The sequence below is a fragment of the Chelon labrosus genome (genome assembly GCF_963514085.1).
Source record: "Chelon labrosus genome assembly, chromosome: 9".
Lineage (NCBI taxonomy): Eukaryota > Metazoa > Chordata > Actinopteri > Mugiliformes > Mugilidae > Chelon > Chelon labrosus.
Genome location: NC_140359.1, coordinates 12,017,074 through 12,031,810, shown reverse-complemented (window position 1 = coordinate 12,031,810; position 14,737 = coordinate 12,017,074). Strand labels below are relative to the sequence as shown.

Below are 14,737 nucleotides of genomic sequence, written 5' to 3'. Positions count from 1 at the left end.
AGACAATACAAATTGTGGAGATGGTGCAGAAAACGTAAGCCAGAGATTTTATGGTTAGTTCAACAATAATTTGTTTTTTTGTTATTTATCTAATCATTAACTCTTTATATTTACTAAAGAAAAAGTGTTCAGTCTTCATTGTTGTTAAGATACGTTTAGTTTCATATCAAGTACAGAAAATAAACATCCAACATGAGCAGACAGCAGTGGAAGAAAATAGAAGTCACCTTCACACAAGAATTTGTCTGCATACCATCGTTTCATACAAAAAGGTAAGGTAGCGCAGCCTCTTGCTCTTCTATGCGACCCTCTCTCTCATTCTCACTCGCTCTCTCAAGAGAGAGACAGCAGATCAGTGTAGTGCCCCTTCGGTAATACCTGAAGCCCACAAGACCCTGTCAGCCCAGTGCTCAAAGGAGAGATAGAGCATACACACATACCCACACAAAGAAATCTATAAATGCCAGATTAGCTTTAGTGCTTGCCGATCTAATCTTCTGATTCAACAGAGCAATGCAGCCACGGCTCAGTGTCACAAGCCAGTATAATGAACAGTCACTCATTTTTACTCCCATACTGCAGAGTAGACTGCCGCCTTCAGCCCAAGACCTTATCCAGCACTAACTATTGACTTTGCTATATAATAATAATGGATTCAATCAATGACCAAGCTGTGAAACTTTTAATGAAATTTTCAGACTGAACAAAAATCAAAGGCACATGTAAAACCTTTATGAAAAGACCCCCTTTACTTAACTTTCCACAAACCTGCTAAAATTAACTAATGAATTTGATGAAATAGTTCCCCTCTGGGTGTTTGGGAGTTAGGACTAGTTTAGCTTAGGCTAGTTGCATCTAAAAGCTTGTGTGTTTAATGTAGCTTGTGGTTCAAGTGTTTGCAGCTTGTCCTAAAAATCAGGCGTCAGTGCTCAGCTGTGTGGATGGAACCAGTGAGGTGAAACAGTGGACAGTACAACTAATGGGTCAACCCCTTCCATTTTGTCCCTCTGTCTCTGAAATGAGCCTCGGCAGCGTGTGAAAACAAAATGCTACACTCCCCTGACATAAACTCTGCATTAGCCGTTGAGAACCTCCACGTTGCCGTAGCAACGTAGTCATAGTGTAATTACCGTCTTGCGGGATTGAGTAATAAAGCTAGACCCACAGACCGGTGGCCCCGGGGCCCCTGGTAATGGCTTTTATGGCATATTGTTACTGCCACCCCGCTACACCAGGAAATACATATGAGGATTCGCTCAGCCTCAAAGCTCGGAGCTGATGGCATCAGACAGAAGAGCTTCAAAGCCACAGTTCAAAGTGAGGGTGCAACACAGGTTTCAGATCGACACATCTCCATTCGTTTAAATTAACATAGATAAAAAAATGTCGACATCAACATAAAAGAGACTGAGCACCGCATTGAAGAATTTCCCAATTCTGGACGGGCAACAGGTTTGTGGACCATTAGAAGTAAACACAAAGTAGATGAGTGACACCTGAATCCTTTCTGCTTAATTTGTGCTCCATCGGATATAAATATCAACCAGCCATGAAAACATTAGAATTCCTAACATCAGACTATGGGGTAAGCATCTCTGCTCTATGAAATATAATATTACGTTTCAGCTTCATTGATAACAAGATAAGATGTGTCAGCTCATCAGGGGACATTGACTATCAGATCACATTTAATAGGCTGCAGCTAATCTGAGCAATGTTGGGGAATGACTTTAAATCTGTGCTGTGGCAGGCTCAAGTTAGTTTGATACTCACCAGATACACTTACAGTGTTTGCATTGAGTTCAAGTTAGTTTGTATTTGCCAACTGAACTTTTATCACATAGTTTTGTTTTTGCTAATGTATTCACAGCAGGATGAGCGCTACCCATCTCCACTCCAAGCAATTCCTGGGAGAAACCCTGAATACCGATGAGCAATATTAAAATGTGGAGGCTGCAGAGATCTCATCGTCCAGTCTTGTTCATGAAATCAATACACAGCCCCAAACCCTGTGAGGAGAAATGGAAATGAAAAAATAGTAATAAAATAATTTTTTCAGCCTACAAAAAAAAATAAATAAATGTAATTTAATGTGAGCTACCTAATGGAAGCTGTTTTGTTTGAGGCATGACTGAGCATCTCTGAAACATTTCTATCTGCATCTCCTTCCACTTCTGTTCCTCTCCTCCTCTGTCTCAGTGAGTAGAGAGAGGATAAATTAGCGGAAGGAATTTGGAGCGGGGTTGCTTAGAGGAGGGTTTAAAAAAGCTTTGATCAGGACCCATGCCAGTAATCTGACAAATCCATAAGGGGAGAAACTCAAATCATGCTTTTTTTGTAAGAGGCTATATATTGCTTTGGCGACCATTCCTTGTGCATAAATATTTTACATCCTTTTCTTATAGTGATGAACACAAGTGTCTCTAATTTATTATTTAAGTAATTAGAGAATCTTAGAACATGTCTTTCCTTTTGGTTATTGCAGTTTTTAGATGTTTTAGGCAACATGTCTGTTTTTAATTTAGTTTCCTTTCAATGCTCATGTTGCTCTATATGTGTGCCGTACATGTGTCACAGCTGTGGAGTAGATAAGGAACCCAGGGCGAAGCTAGTTTTTAATCCTGCACTCCAGGTAGAGCAGATTTCACTTCACATTTCTTTCACTTGAAAACATGCATGTACAAGTGATTTCACCTCTGTATCGCTGCCACTCAGTATTAGTGCTCTGGCCTGGAAGGCAAAGAGCATAATGTGTAGACAAAGTGAACTAAGGACAATGGCAAACTTCAATCGCTGTGCAGCGATAAATAAAAAAGATCTTCTCAGTTTAATTCATTAGCACCTCACGGTGTTCTTTTACAGTTTATTTCAACAAATGATCCAAAAGCTTTGCAGACAGAAAGGATTATAGAGCTGTCATAGTACCATTTCATAAAAAACAATGGAGAGAAGAGAGGGGATGACAGGATGAGCAGATTATCTATCTGATAGAAAGAAGATAAACAAAAGCCCAATTAAATCTAGAACACCGGTGTTTCTTGACATCATGCTCTTGTCTGCATGACATTTTCATTATGTGGTATTTCATCTACAATAAAGCTATTTTTTTTTTCTATTTTAAGCATTTTAACTAGACAAAGGGAGACAGCGGAGAAAAACTCACTAATAGTTCAGAAAAATTTAGTGGGTTGTAGCGAAAAGAGTCAAGTCGAGTCAAACTGTAGTAACAATGATGAGTGCTTTTAAGGTCAGAAAACGGCATTCGTTAGGCAGCTTCATTTCCTCAGCAAGGTAAGTTGGGGAATCATTGCCACAGCAACAAAAGTAAGCCATGTGACCTTATCAAAGCCTGTACTCCTGCTTTCCCTTTCCCTCTCTTTTCCTTTTCATGGCCAGAGTTCATTTTGCCCTTTCAATTCCCCAGCCCGAAAAGTTCACCATCCACATCATGGCTCTGAATGGTATCTAGGGAGAAGATCTTTTTAGTTAGGCTTCAACAAGAGAAGGGTTGTGCTACACCCTACAATGTATGTGTGAGGGAGGGCGAAAGATGGGGAGAAAGTAACTAAGTGTATTTACTTAAGTACTCCTTAAGGCCTTATTCCCAGACTTATGAAAATGACATGCACAAAGAGTATATTTCAGCAACTACAGGGCTTATTTGTAAAACGTTTGTTTCATAATAACGGTAACGCTTCTATGTGTACTGCAGATCAGTATACCGTGTATGATGTTACTGAACAGCTGAAGGTGGAACTTTAACATTTGATTTCCACCTTTTGAGATAATACTGCTTTGGGATAATTTAGCAGAATGCCCCAAATCCTCTACAAAACAATAACACAAAATTATGCCATAATTATTGTGTTTAAGATATAGTAGGCATATTTAGTTGCTTGGTGTTAGATTTGTGTTTTATTTGGGCAGAAATGGTTGTTATGGCCAGCTGCCTGAGCTTCTTCACGTTAAGTGTGTACGCTGCATGTGTAGGTTGCTACATGGTTAGCATGCCCTTACGTGGTGTTTGTTCACAGATGTGTAGTGCCCCCTCTAAATGGGGCTTTAAAAAGATGGTGAAATCTGTTGAGAGGAACGGAAATGCTGAACTTTTTACTCCACTAGATACCCTTGTCAGCTTTAGTACCTAGTATACTTCGAACAATCTTATAAGAAGCTTTTAAAATGAAACATAAACTTTTAAAGTTTAAATCAGTGTTTTCCAAACTTTTTAGCTTTTGACATCTTAAAAAAAAAGCAGGGTCACATATTGAATAGATTCTATTGTAAGAGTTGCTAACAGCTCCGTCAAATAGTGATTTTTCCTTTTAAACTTCTCCCATGGTTTCATTCCAATAAATGCTCAACTGATCCTATATCTCAGTTCAAATCAAACGCTAGAGAAAGTGTCCAAAGCCTAAAAAAAAATTGCTTCGTGTAACAGAATTGTGTTGTTTCTTCTGTCTTCTCCTATCAGTTGTCCCATTACTCCTTAGATTTACCTGGGGTCCCTGTTCACAAAGATGTAAACCAGCTCCATCACCGACAGCTAGAACAATGTTACACAATAATGCTTCAGTGTTAATCTAATACAGACATTTATAATAATAAATCATCCAGGAGGACATAATAATACATATTGCATAATACTTGTGTATTTTTCTTAATTGTTATTTTCCTTAATGGAGTATTCTTACATGCCATTATTGATACTATTACTCAAGAGAAAGGTCTGAATGTTTTTTCACAAGAAAAAAAAGGTAAAATGAACTCTTTCATTTGTAACACCTAACATCCTTAGACTGCCATGCCTGCTCAATCCTCTCACACTTAAAGCTCCATCTGTATCACACACTCGCTCTCCATCGCTGTCTCGTATATACACACAAAGACAATTGCATACAAATAGCTGCTTTCATCATCCCAAAAGATGCTTTGTCTTCTCAGAACATTCTCCCACTATCTAACACCTCCCACCGTGTTCAGTGCTTAAACAAACTCTACATGATACTTCAGGCTGTTTCCAAGCTACTGTTGCTACGGATGTCAGTCAACACCCTCCTCACACACACACGCACACACACACCATCACTGCCATCAAATACCTAGCTTATTTGTACTTCCAGTCTGCCACTGAAATGTGTTTTAAGCAGATTAAATATGTTGAGGACTTAGCTGTGCCGGCAGCCTTCCGGCCCAGCCTCGGATTTATTGTGACTCAGCCCCACTGCCGTGATAACACAAAGTGAAGTAAAGGTCTCAAGTGTGGTATGATTCTGATGGAGACAGACCAATTACTGAGATGTATAAGACAATTAAAGCAACTCTCAAATGAAACAAAAAAAAAACACCTTATTTACGTTCTTTGTTTTGCTGCAGGTATTAAACTCCCGGTTTATTCATTGCTGTGGTTACAAAGCACTGTAGGGATTGATGTGCTCACATTTCCCAACATCTGTCTTTGTCCGGCTGCCACCCACTGGCCTTTCTCCAGATGGCTCTCTTATTTCCCTCTTCCCTTTGCTACTTAATTCTTCTTTAATTAGCATGAGACACATCACAATAGCCTAATGATTTACAAATAGGCCATGGGCCCTTTCCACATACGCTGTTGACTCTGTACTACTATGAAGGATGCCTCTAAAACAATGTATTGAACAGAAAAATTGGTGCTTTTATAATTAGGATAGTTGTAACTTACAGTTACAAGGGATTACTCTGGTGGCAGCTTCCAAGGTTTTTGATGTTATGCTGAACATGCCGTAGTGAAAAGGTTCTGGTAGCAGGCTTGGGGTTAGCAGTGAAAATGGAAAGATAACAAGTTCAGAAAAAAAGAAAGTTGTCAAGAGACTGGCAAGCTTAAAAAGAAACAACAGAAAGTTTTACTGAGACAATAATAGTATTAGTAGGATTCAAACAAATACCATTACCAGACCATCTGTACTATCCACCCTCTTTCACACTTGGTTTTAGCACTACCTTGCAGTGGCTAGCCACATTTCCCACGTATGTAAGTAAATAAGCTATTGTTAGCCTGTCAAATAAAGGTGAGATCACACACAATTTAATGTTGGACTAGTAAATGCATGCTCAGTATTTTTCTTTTTCTTTTTTTTAAATCTTAGTGCCGCCTTGTGAAAGGGGAAGAGCCACAAGGGGGCAGTACAAGCACCGCAGAAATGAACAGTTTAGTTATATGAACTACATAGTTTTATTCATTTATTGACTTGCTGAATATTAAGAGCAAGAGAGAGAATTTGAAAAAAAAAATCCTCTCACACTTTATTTTTCCAGAATTTCAGAGCTACAGCCTCACTAACAGTCTACCCTGGTGGTTGATTCATTTCTCGGAAGATACTTGAGACAACTGTATCTATCAATATAGTCTGTAGCTGGCCTGCAAAACTAAAATGGGAACATATGGCTTATTGTCTCATCAATCTTCTGTCCACAAACTCAAAATCTACAGAAAATCATATTGCTGCTCAAAAAAAAGAAAATAGTGCATACAGTAAGATAGAGTTAGACCTGTGACTGTGAAATGACTACCAGGAGCTGACTGACTTCATTTGTCATTGAATCATAAACTCAGAAACCTTAGTCCAGCACTTGTGTGATAGGACTGGGTATCCCGAGTGTGGGCTCTTGCCACTACTCTCCTACCCAACAGTGGCTGTCTGTATCAGAATTTCTACCCTTGTAAAGTAGTTGTATGTTTTTGGAACTGCTTACAGCTAAGTGCATGTCACTGAAACTGGGGTTAAATGAAAGGGCCTAAATTCAGGCTTGTGGTAGGAGAGATATTTTCATCTGTAGCTGTAGCTCCGACAAACTAACCCTTCAGCTGTGTTTCGTTGTACTTGATCTTTAATTTGTTGCCTATATTATTGTAGGATGCTATGTTGTCAGACACATAAGTGCTACAATGTTCAATGCCTGTCTTTATCTATAACAATAGAGACATTAAAACGCTTGTTCCATGCTACTGTTTTTCAGAACCAAAATTAGTCGAAAATTAATCATTTGCCTGCTTGTTCAACTGAGCAGCAAAAGAACAAACGCCAACCTTTCTACTGTAACTGACGGAAAACACTTTTAACTGTGCGAGCCACTGATCTTCGCTCAAAAAGCATTTCTCCAAAAAGCACAATGCTGAACCTTGCGCCGTTTCCATAGGAACTGACAAAACTCTTTGATTCTTTGTGACCTCTGCCTCATGAAGTAATATCACACTTGGGTTCATTATAATGAGAATCCAACGCAACCATTCACACATTTTCAGTTTTGTTTCCCTGGGGAGCAGAAGATTCAAAAAGAACAAATTGAATTTTTAGCAAAACTGATCCTCTTCGCCTTCATGTAGTGAAGCTGAGAGAACTTATTTACTTGAGGTTCAAAAGGTTATTTCCCAAATTTTAAAAAAGCTGCTAAATAAAACCGGTCGTCCCTTGAGAAAGTGCGTCCATACTCCATTAAAAGTATCTGGAACGTGGCCATTATTAATATAAAGTACAACACCTGTGACCATCTGGATACCAGAGGGCTATTGTCTGATGAATTAGTCTTTGGATGCAACAGTCAATCCTTTGGGGCTTCCAGCAGCCAGTGGCTATCCACTTTTATTACCAAAAACAGGTGTCCATGCCAAGGGTTCACATTTTGTGTGATGATTATTGTTTACAGTCTGACTAGTAACCTCATACACGAGAATGGATTTGGAGCCGAGCTAAGATGCCTATGACAGGACAGTTTACACTTGGTTAATAATTTAAAGCCACACGCTTTGGGCCAACAATGTGTGAAAGGTATCTGCCACCTTTTCTTTCCACACATAATGTTTACCTGCATGCAACTGAAGGAAGACCAATTGCCAAATGTCAAAGACGAGTGAGAAAAGTGTAAGCACTGTTTGGTTGCACTCTAGTCATCAGCCAACAACATATCATATATCCTCCTCCACTGGTTAAAAGATGAAATGTAGGAAGATGAGTAGCAGAGAAAACAGGTGAGAAACAGCAGGAAAGAGATTCACCAACTACCAGATACAACTCAGTTCATAAAACCCTGGAAGTAGGATCAATGACAAAGCAAAGGATAAGACATCAAGGGTTAAAGTTGCAAAAGACAATGCACAAAAAAGACTGCAGGTTTAGGTGGCCTTTGTTATTTTTGGATGAGTTCTATTAAACCTACAAATACAGAGCCAAGGGAAGATGAAACCAGACTACACTGAGGTTACAGTACAGCAAGGTTACAGCCATGAATTCCAATATACAGAGGAACTTCAAATGCAAACTTCTTTGCTGGCTCTACACATGGCCCTAGTTTTTCTTTTCACTGTCACTAGTCTGAACCTGATCGCTGGTTTGTCAAACCATTCATTCCACATTTTTATCTAATATGAACATTCAGATGCACAGTTATATTCACAATGACATGTGAAAGTCCTGAACGAATCGTTCAAGATATGAGTCATTTTACAGACTCGTGAGTCATGATTTCTCGTCTCTATTACCTTCACACTTTTTTCACAATGAAACGGAAAATCTTCCCATTTCAAATCAGTGGTTTCTATACGGATTTCCACACACACTGGGTGACTGACTCAGTGACTCAAATGACTCAATAACCACATTCTCTACAGCTTCCCAGCTCCCCAGCTAGTAGTAGCTCTTACGGCTTCCTGCAAGACTTATTTCCTTTTACATCGGCACAGATCATATGTGCCAGCTGGCTGTTGGACGTAGTTTTTGAGTTGTGTTCAAGTGCACATTTTTGGCCCTGATAGTAGGCTGTCACTGCCCGTAGCTCTTTGATATCAGTTTGGTGTGTCCATACCTTTACAGGAGTCAGCCAAAAAAATCATTAAAGCAACAGAAGTGGATCTCCCAGAAACCGCCCGCTGAACCCAGGAGAACATTAAAGTCTTAGAAGACAGGTGCATTCACATTAATAAGGTAGAGCTGTTAATTACTAGAAACATAATCAGGGCAGAGAATGAAGAACTTGTAACATGTGAACATGTGAGTGCATACCTAAAATACAATAAAATATTCTGGAAATAATCATTGGTGTATATAGAGCAAATATAATTATTATGTATTTTTTTCTGTCAGGTATACTTTCAGGGGTGAAATAATCAGATTAAAAGTATTTTTAAATGTAACTGTTATGAAGATAATTAGTGTGATAAGCCTGCTTTCACTTGTATTTTCAAGTGAATGAGACTGACAGCTTCCTGCTGTGGTCAAAGGCTATTTCATGTTTGGTATAACTTTTAATTAGTTATTTCTTTTTCCTAACATGAAAGCAATTCGGGGTAACACATAGTGAGTCGCAATGTGCCTGATCAGAGCAACTAAAGGCCTATGAGGAAACGAGACAAATGGCTATGGGAGCTTTGATGTCATGCTTCAGTGCCAGGGGCGATCACAAGGGGTGAAAATCTGTCTTCAAGACCATTGTGGTCCCACTGTGACATGAGATGAGACTCATTACATCGGGGTGATGGTGTGAGCTGCAAAGCGTTGACGCTACCAGCCCATTACGAATACCCTCAGTCCTCATACTGGTTCACATGTTTAAACACACACAGAATCAAGCACACAAAACACAGAAACAGACACAAGCAATGTAAACCAGAAAAACATTTCCTTTGTCCATTTAATAAGGACAGTGGATTTGTCTAGCTGTACTGAGCAGAAGGTCTCTGTGATCCACAGATGGCTTGATCAACTGCAGGGCATTCGCATGGCAATGAAGAAAAACACGAACTGACACACACACAGTTAATCAAACACTCTCAAAGCTTTGTACATAGAAAGAAGGGAAGGTCTGAAAAGAAGAAAATACCTTACATTAATCGTTGAAATATTAACTAATACTATGAAATAAATACACTCAGACTGAAGGTTACACTGATTTAAAACATATCAATATCTAAAAAACATGTGGGAAAAAAACGGGGATCACATCAGCACCAACACCTCCCAATATGTTGATGCTCTAACCTACAAGTACTCAGTGGGTACTCGGACCACACCCATCAAACTCTGCCTTCATTTTGATCTCAGCTACACACCTATAATGTTCCATGTTTGTGACTTAATCATGTTGGCAAAATCTGTCCATAGATTGACATATATGACGCCAATCAGCCAGAACTGACAGCACACTTTTAAATGAAGCCACTATCACTACCAAGCCCAACAACTTTAAATGTAAAAACATGTCCTCAGTCAGAGGACACTAGGGGGTGTACCGACTGGACTTTACTGCTTGTCGTGACGCTTTAAGCAGGAAGTCGACTAGTCAACGATCACATGACAATAACAACATGGACGCTTCCAAGAAGACAGGTGAGGAACCCAGTGGATCATGGCAGCAAACTGGCAGCAGTTCATCAGGTGTGTGGAAATACTTCTTAATACTCTTAAGATGAAGCCCATTCTACTTTGACATGAAGAACATGCAAGTCAGTCCTGAAATACAACAAACTGCAATACACACTCATCTGAAAAGGCATCCTACATTACTTTATACTGTGTTTTTATGTGTGACGTCATCAACTAATCAACGTCGACTCGACTTTCGTTCAACCCCTAGAGGACACACCTCTACGTCTCAGTTTTTATTATTTTGTCTGAATGCAAAGTGATTATTCTGAGAGGACTAGATTCCTAACCCCTGTAATAACATACAGACTTCCACTGTGGATTTAAAGAAACACTCTTAAATAATTCAGTGAATTCTCTTAAAGCTCTTTACCTCTATTTCTGCACATCTCTCATTCATTCAGCTGATTCCAGTTTAGTAATTCTCCATCTCTCACGGATTACCTTTTTCAAGTTGTCGCACACACGGTTACTCACACAATGAATCGTTCAAATCTCCCCCAGTAACACACACAAACAAGCACACACATACCTGGTCATTATAAATGACTAATGATTCAAAGTGTCTAATGATTTGAGACAAGCACTGGTGTTCCAGTAGTACAATATATCCAAGCAACATAAATCCCAGAGGACCAAGCTTGTCCTCTTTTTGTGCACGCAGACATAAACACAACGCGGGCAAGAGAAAACATATTGTTCTGCTGTTAGAAAATATATTACATTTGTTTTTTAAAACCCACAAATTTGTCTGGGAGCCCACTGCCTTGCAGGTCACATTGCTAGAAAGAAACAATCCCTTTGAGATATTTATTTCAGAATATGAGTGCACTATAAAACAGCACTGGTTACTGGGGCACAACTGAAAAACCACCGTGCATATCTCTGTCTCCCACACATCTCCCAGCTTAGATACTGCTGCCAAATATCACTCCGCAGATTGGCTGTGCGATAGTCCAACAGCAAGCAGACAGCTTTAGTTATTCTGACCTTGATCCATAAACATCAGTGAAGTTCTACATTACAAAAATAGAGCGGACAGGACCCCACATCCACCAGATCCATATTGCAGAGAGGTTTCATCACTGTTTTCTGACCAGTGTGACACAAGGTGCAAAAAAATGCCCAACACCTTGAACCAGGAGAAAAATAATTATATGCCAAGTGAAATAACACAAAAAGAAACATAAGACAGAGTCCGAGTATATGTGTGCAAGCAGTTTTCAAAACAGGCAGTGGTGCCTCTTTTACCATTGTAACCACCTGTTGCACTGTGTCCTTCAACGTACCATTTACAAGTTTTGCATGTGCAGTATCCTCAAACTACTACCACATACTACAAACATGATGCTAGTAATGTTACTTTATCACTTCGTATAAAGAACAGTATAGTTCGTTGACCATGTTAATCCTCAAGGAGGTTATAATTCACGATAGCCATGATTGAATTTTTCCTGATTTCCCAAGCATCTATACAGATGTGCGTATTATTTTAAAGTCTGAAAACCAACAGCTGCCATGCAGACAATGTCCAACTTGGCACACGTGTCTCCTTTTTCATTTGTTTGAGACTCCAGTTAAGTTATTTCAAAGGTTGAGTCACTGTTGCGAGCTACAGCTGTGCCTACTTTTTTTCCATTAAATATCGCTGTGTTGGTCGTTTGGTCATTTTACTCATTACGTACAGCAAGCACAGACACCACAATCACCAGTGGTCTTTGGTAGATAATGTGTTGTGCCGCTCCCGTAGCATTTACTGAAGTTAGAAAGCGAGAACAAGCTTTGAAGCTAAATTGTAAATGATCCATTTGTGTAGTTAAATGTTCAATATATAATTATAATGCGGCGTTCTGACTGCAGTTTCCAAGGTAACAAGTGATAGACGACTATAAAGCTAAAAACAGCAGCATTATGGCAAAAGCAGCCTCTAAGTTGACCATACTACATTAGTTTTATCATTTAATATTTCAAACTAAACTAGCGAATTAACCAGCAAGTTACAAATTCTTCCACCCCTTTCACCTCCTAATCCCTCACAGATGCTTAACACCCACCCACGCTACGAGCTACCTTGACAGCAGCCTTTCCTGTCCCATTTCCCTCCCAGCACCCAGGCCATTGATTAATCTTTGGGGGAACAAGTAGAGGGGGGCCTGTGTGTCCTCGAAACATCTTACCGGTGGCTGCTGAGAGTTGAGCGCCCCCCTCTTGGTGGACCCCCCTCTGGAGCTGAGCCTCTTCCACGACTCTGAGAAACGCCCCCTGGTGGTGGGACGTCCTGGCCCAGATGTCCCGGACGCAACAGATGAATCATCCCGGGTGGAGAAGGGCCGATCCCTTCTTAGCTCCCTCCGCTCTGCCCACTTCTTCTTGGAAGCCATTGGTGTTAAAGATTCTGTCAAGAGATGTGGGAAGTAGGGCAGCCACGCTGAGTCGAGGAGGCTGTTCTTTAATCAAACTAAAGCCACAGGTGGCATCGTCACTTCATTCTCAACTACTTGCTTGGCTTCTGTGTCTCTCCTCGCTCTTTTTTCTTCTTTTTTTTTTTATTTCAAAAGGTTGTGCAAGTTGCTACGTCCAACTCCTTCCTCCCTGTTTCCTTTACTTTTTCACTCTTCTGATGTGATGATCAAACGGAGTTGCTCAACAGATCTCCACCTGCTCGGGCTGCACCCCTGTACTCTTCTTTTCTTCTCTGTAGCCTTCTTCTGGGAGGAATGAGAGGAGGGAAGGTGGCGAAGCAGAAGGTGCTGCCTGCACCCTGTTGCATGTGCCGTTAACTGTGGCTCAGCCGTTGATGCTGTTTTTCCTCATCGCAGAGAGAGAGAGAGAGTGAGAGAGAGTGAGAGAGAGAGAGAGAAAAATAGGGAAAGAAGGCAAAGGGAGGGAGGGTGAGAGGACGATGAGGAGGAGGTGGGGGTTGAAGAGTACAATATTTAGAGGATAGCAAAAGGGGCTTCAAAACAGAGATGAAAATATAACAGGGAGGAGAGGTGGGGAGGAATGAAAATAAGACAGGTGGAGAGTGGAAAAATGTCAAGGAAAGACAAGAAAAACGAAGAGACAAGCAAGAGCCTCTGGAGTGCAGGACTCCTGTTGAGCATAGCGCAGAACTGCTTTAAACTGACTGAGAGACACAAAAACAGACAACCCATTCAGTAAGTCTCTCTCTCTCTCTTTCTCTCTGAACTGACTGTCCTTTGAATATCCACAGCCACTAAATCTCCAACTTCTCTTCCTCTCGCTCCCTGAGCTTTCATTCACCATCTCACTCTCTCCTTGTTTTTTTTTTTGGTCTTCTTCTGTCTCTTTAAGTACTTCGAGCACACCGTTTAAAGTTTTTCCAGTGTCCTGCCGCTTTGCTGGTCTTCCTCTTCTTTTTCTTCCTCCACTCTGCAACTCCAAGTCTCCAGATGTGTCAATATACACGCCATGCTGTGGAGTTGTGCAGTTGACAGAAGGTAAGAATTTGAACAGTCTTTTTCGGGTGCAATAGTGGGACAATTTAATAGTGTAATGCTATTGGAAACTAAAATGCGTCCAACTGTATGGTGGCAGAAGACAACAACGAGAGAGAGAAGATGAGAAAGATTCAATGGGAGTTGGACAGAGACAGAGAGAGAGAGAGAACAACTGAGATAACAGGATAAAGACAGGGAGACAGAGTAAGGAGCGGTGACAGCGTCTGAACACCAGGGACATTGATGTCGTCGCTCCCAGCAACCACTCCCCACCTGGGAGTCCAGTGTGTGTTTATGTGTGTGTGTGGGTGTGTGTGCGTGTGTGTGCGTGTGGGGAGAGAATGTGAAGGATAGAGATAGTGAAAAAGCAAGACGGGAGATCCCCTGAAGGAGGAGAGTAGGTAGAAGAAACAGTGCAGACAGTGGAAGCAATAACACACATTCACTATTCTGATGAAACGAAGACCGACACCACTGGGTTCTTAAAGTCTGCCCCAACTGTTCTTTTGTATAACTGACACGTCATTGATCAGAAATGTTGTTGTTGTAAAATGCTCAAGAATCGATCTGAATAATGACAGAGTTGGAGCAGGATCAGCCTGATGATAATTCAGTCTTCACGCTTCAGAAAAGAAAAGGGCATTTGAGCAGAAATGCCGAATCTTCAATGATTTTTATATAAATGTAAGCTGAACATCTCTGGGTGGTTGCACGGAAAAAGTAATAACTTACAAAATGATAATAATCTTTAAATAATTGTTGCAGAATTGCTGGAACAATTTTTAAAGGTATTAGAGAGTGATAAGTAAAGGTTTTTTTTCAATTACCCACTGTTGACTTCAATTACACTAAAAGCAGCATAATCATCTAAGTGGGCAACATTAG

The 14,737-nt window shown here is 40.4% G+C and overlaps 1 protein-coding gene across 3 annotated transcripts in view; it reads right to left on the bottom strand.

Annotated features, from left to right (window-relative positions):
- trpm3 (transient receptor potential cation channel, subfamily M, member 3) overlaps positions 1-12,772 on the bottom strand; it is a gene marked incomplete at both ends in the record, with an annotated part of 120,374 nt that extends 107,602 nt beyond the window's left edge. For all 3 annotated transcript variants that reach the window (XM_084552029.1, XM_084552031.1, XM_084552030.1), the window contains one exon: positions 12,569-12,772. In XM_084552029.1, coding sequence (XP_084408155.1) covers positions 12,569-12,772 — 204 coding nt within the window. The remainder of the gene's footprint in view (positions 1-12,568) is intronic.
- Positions 12,773-14,737: the final 1,965 nt, after the last annotated feature.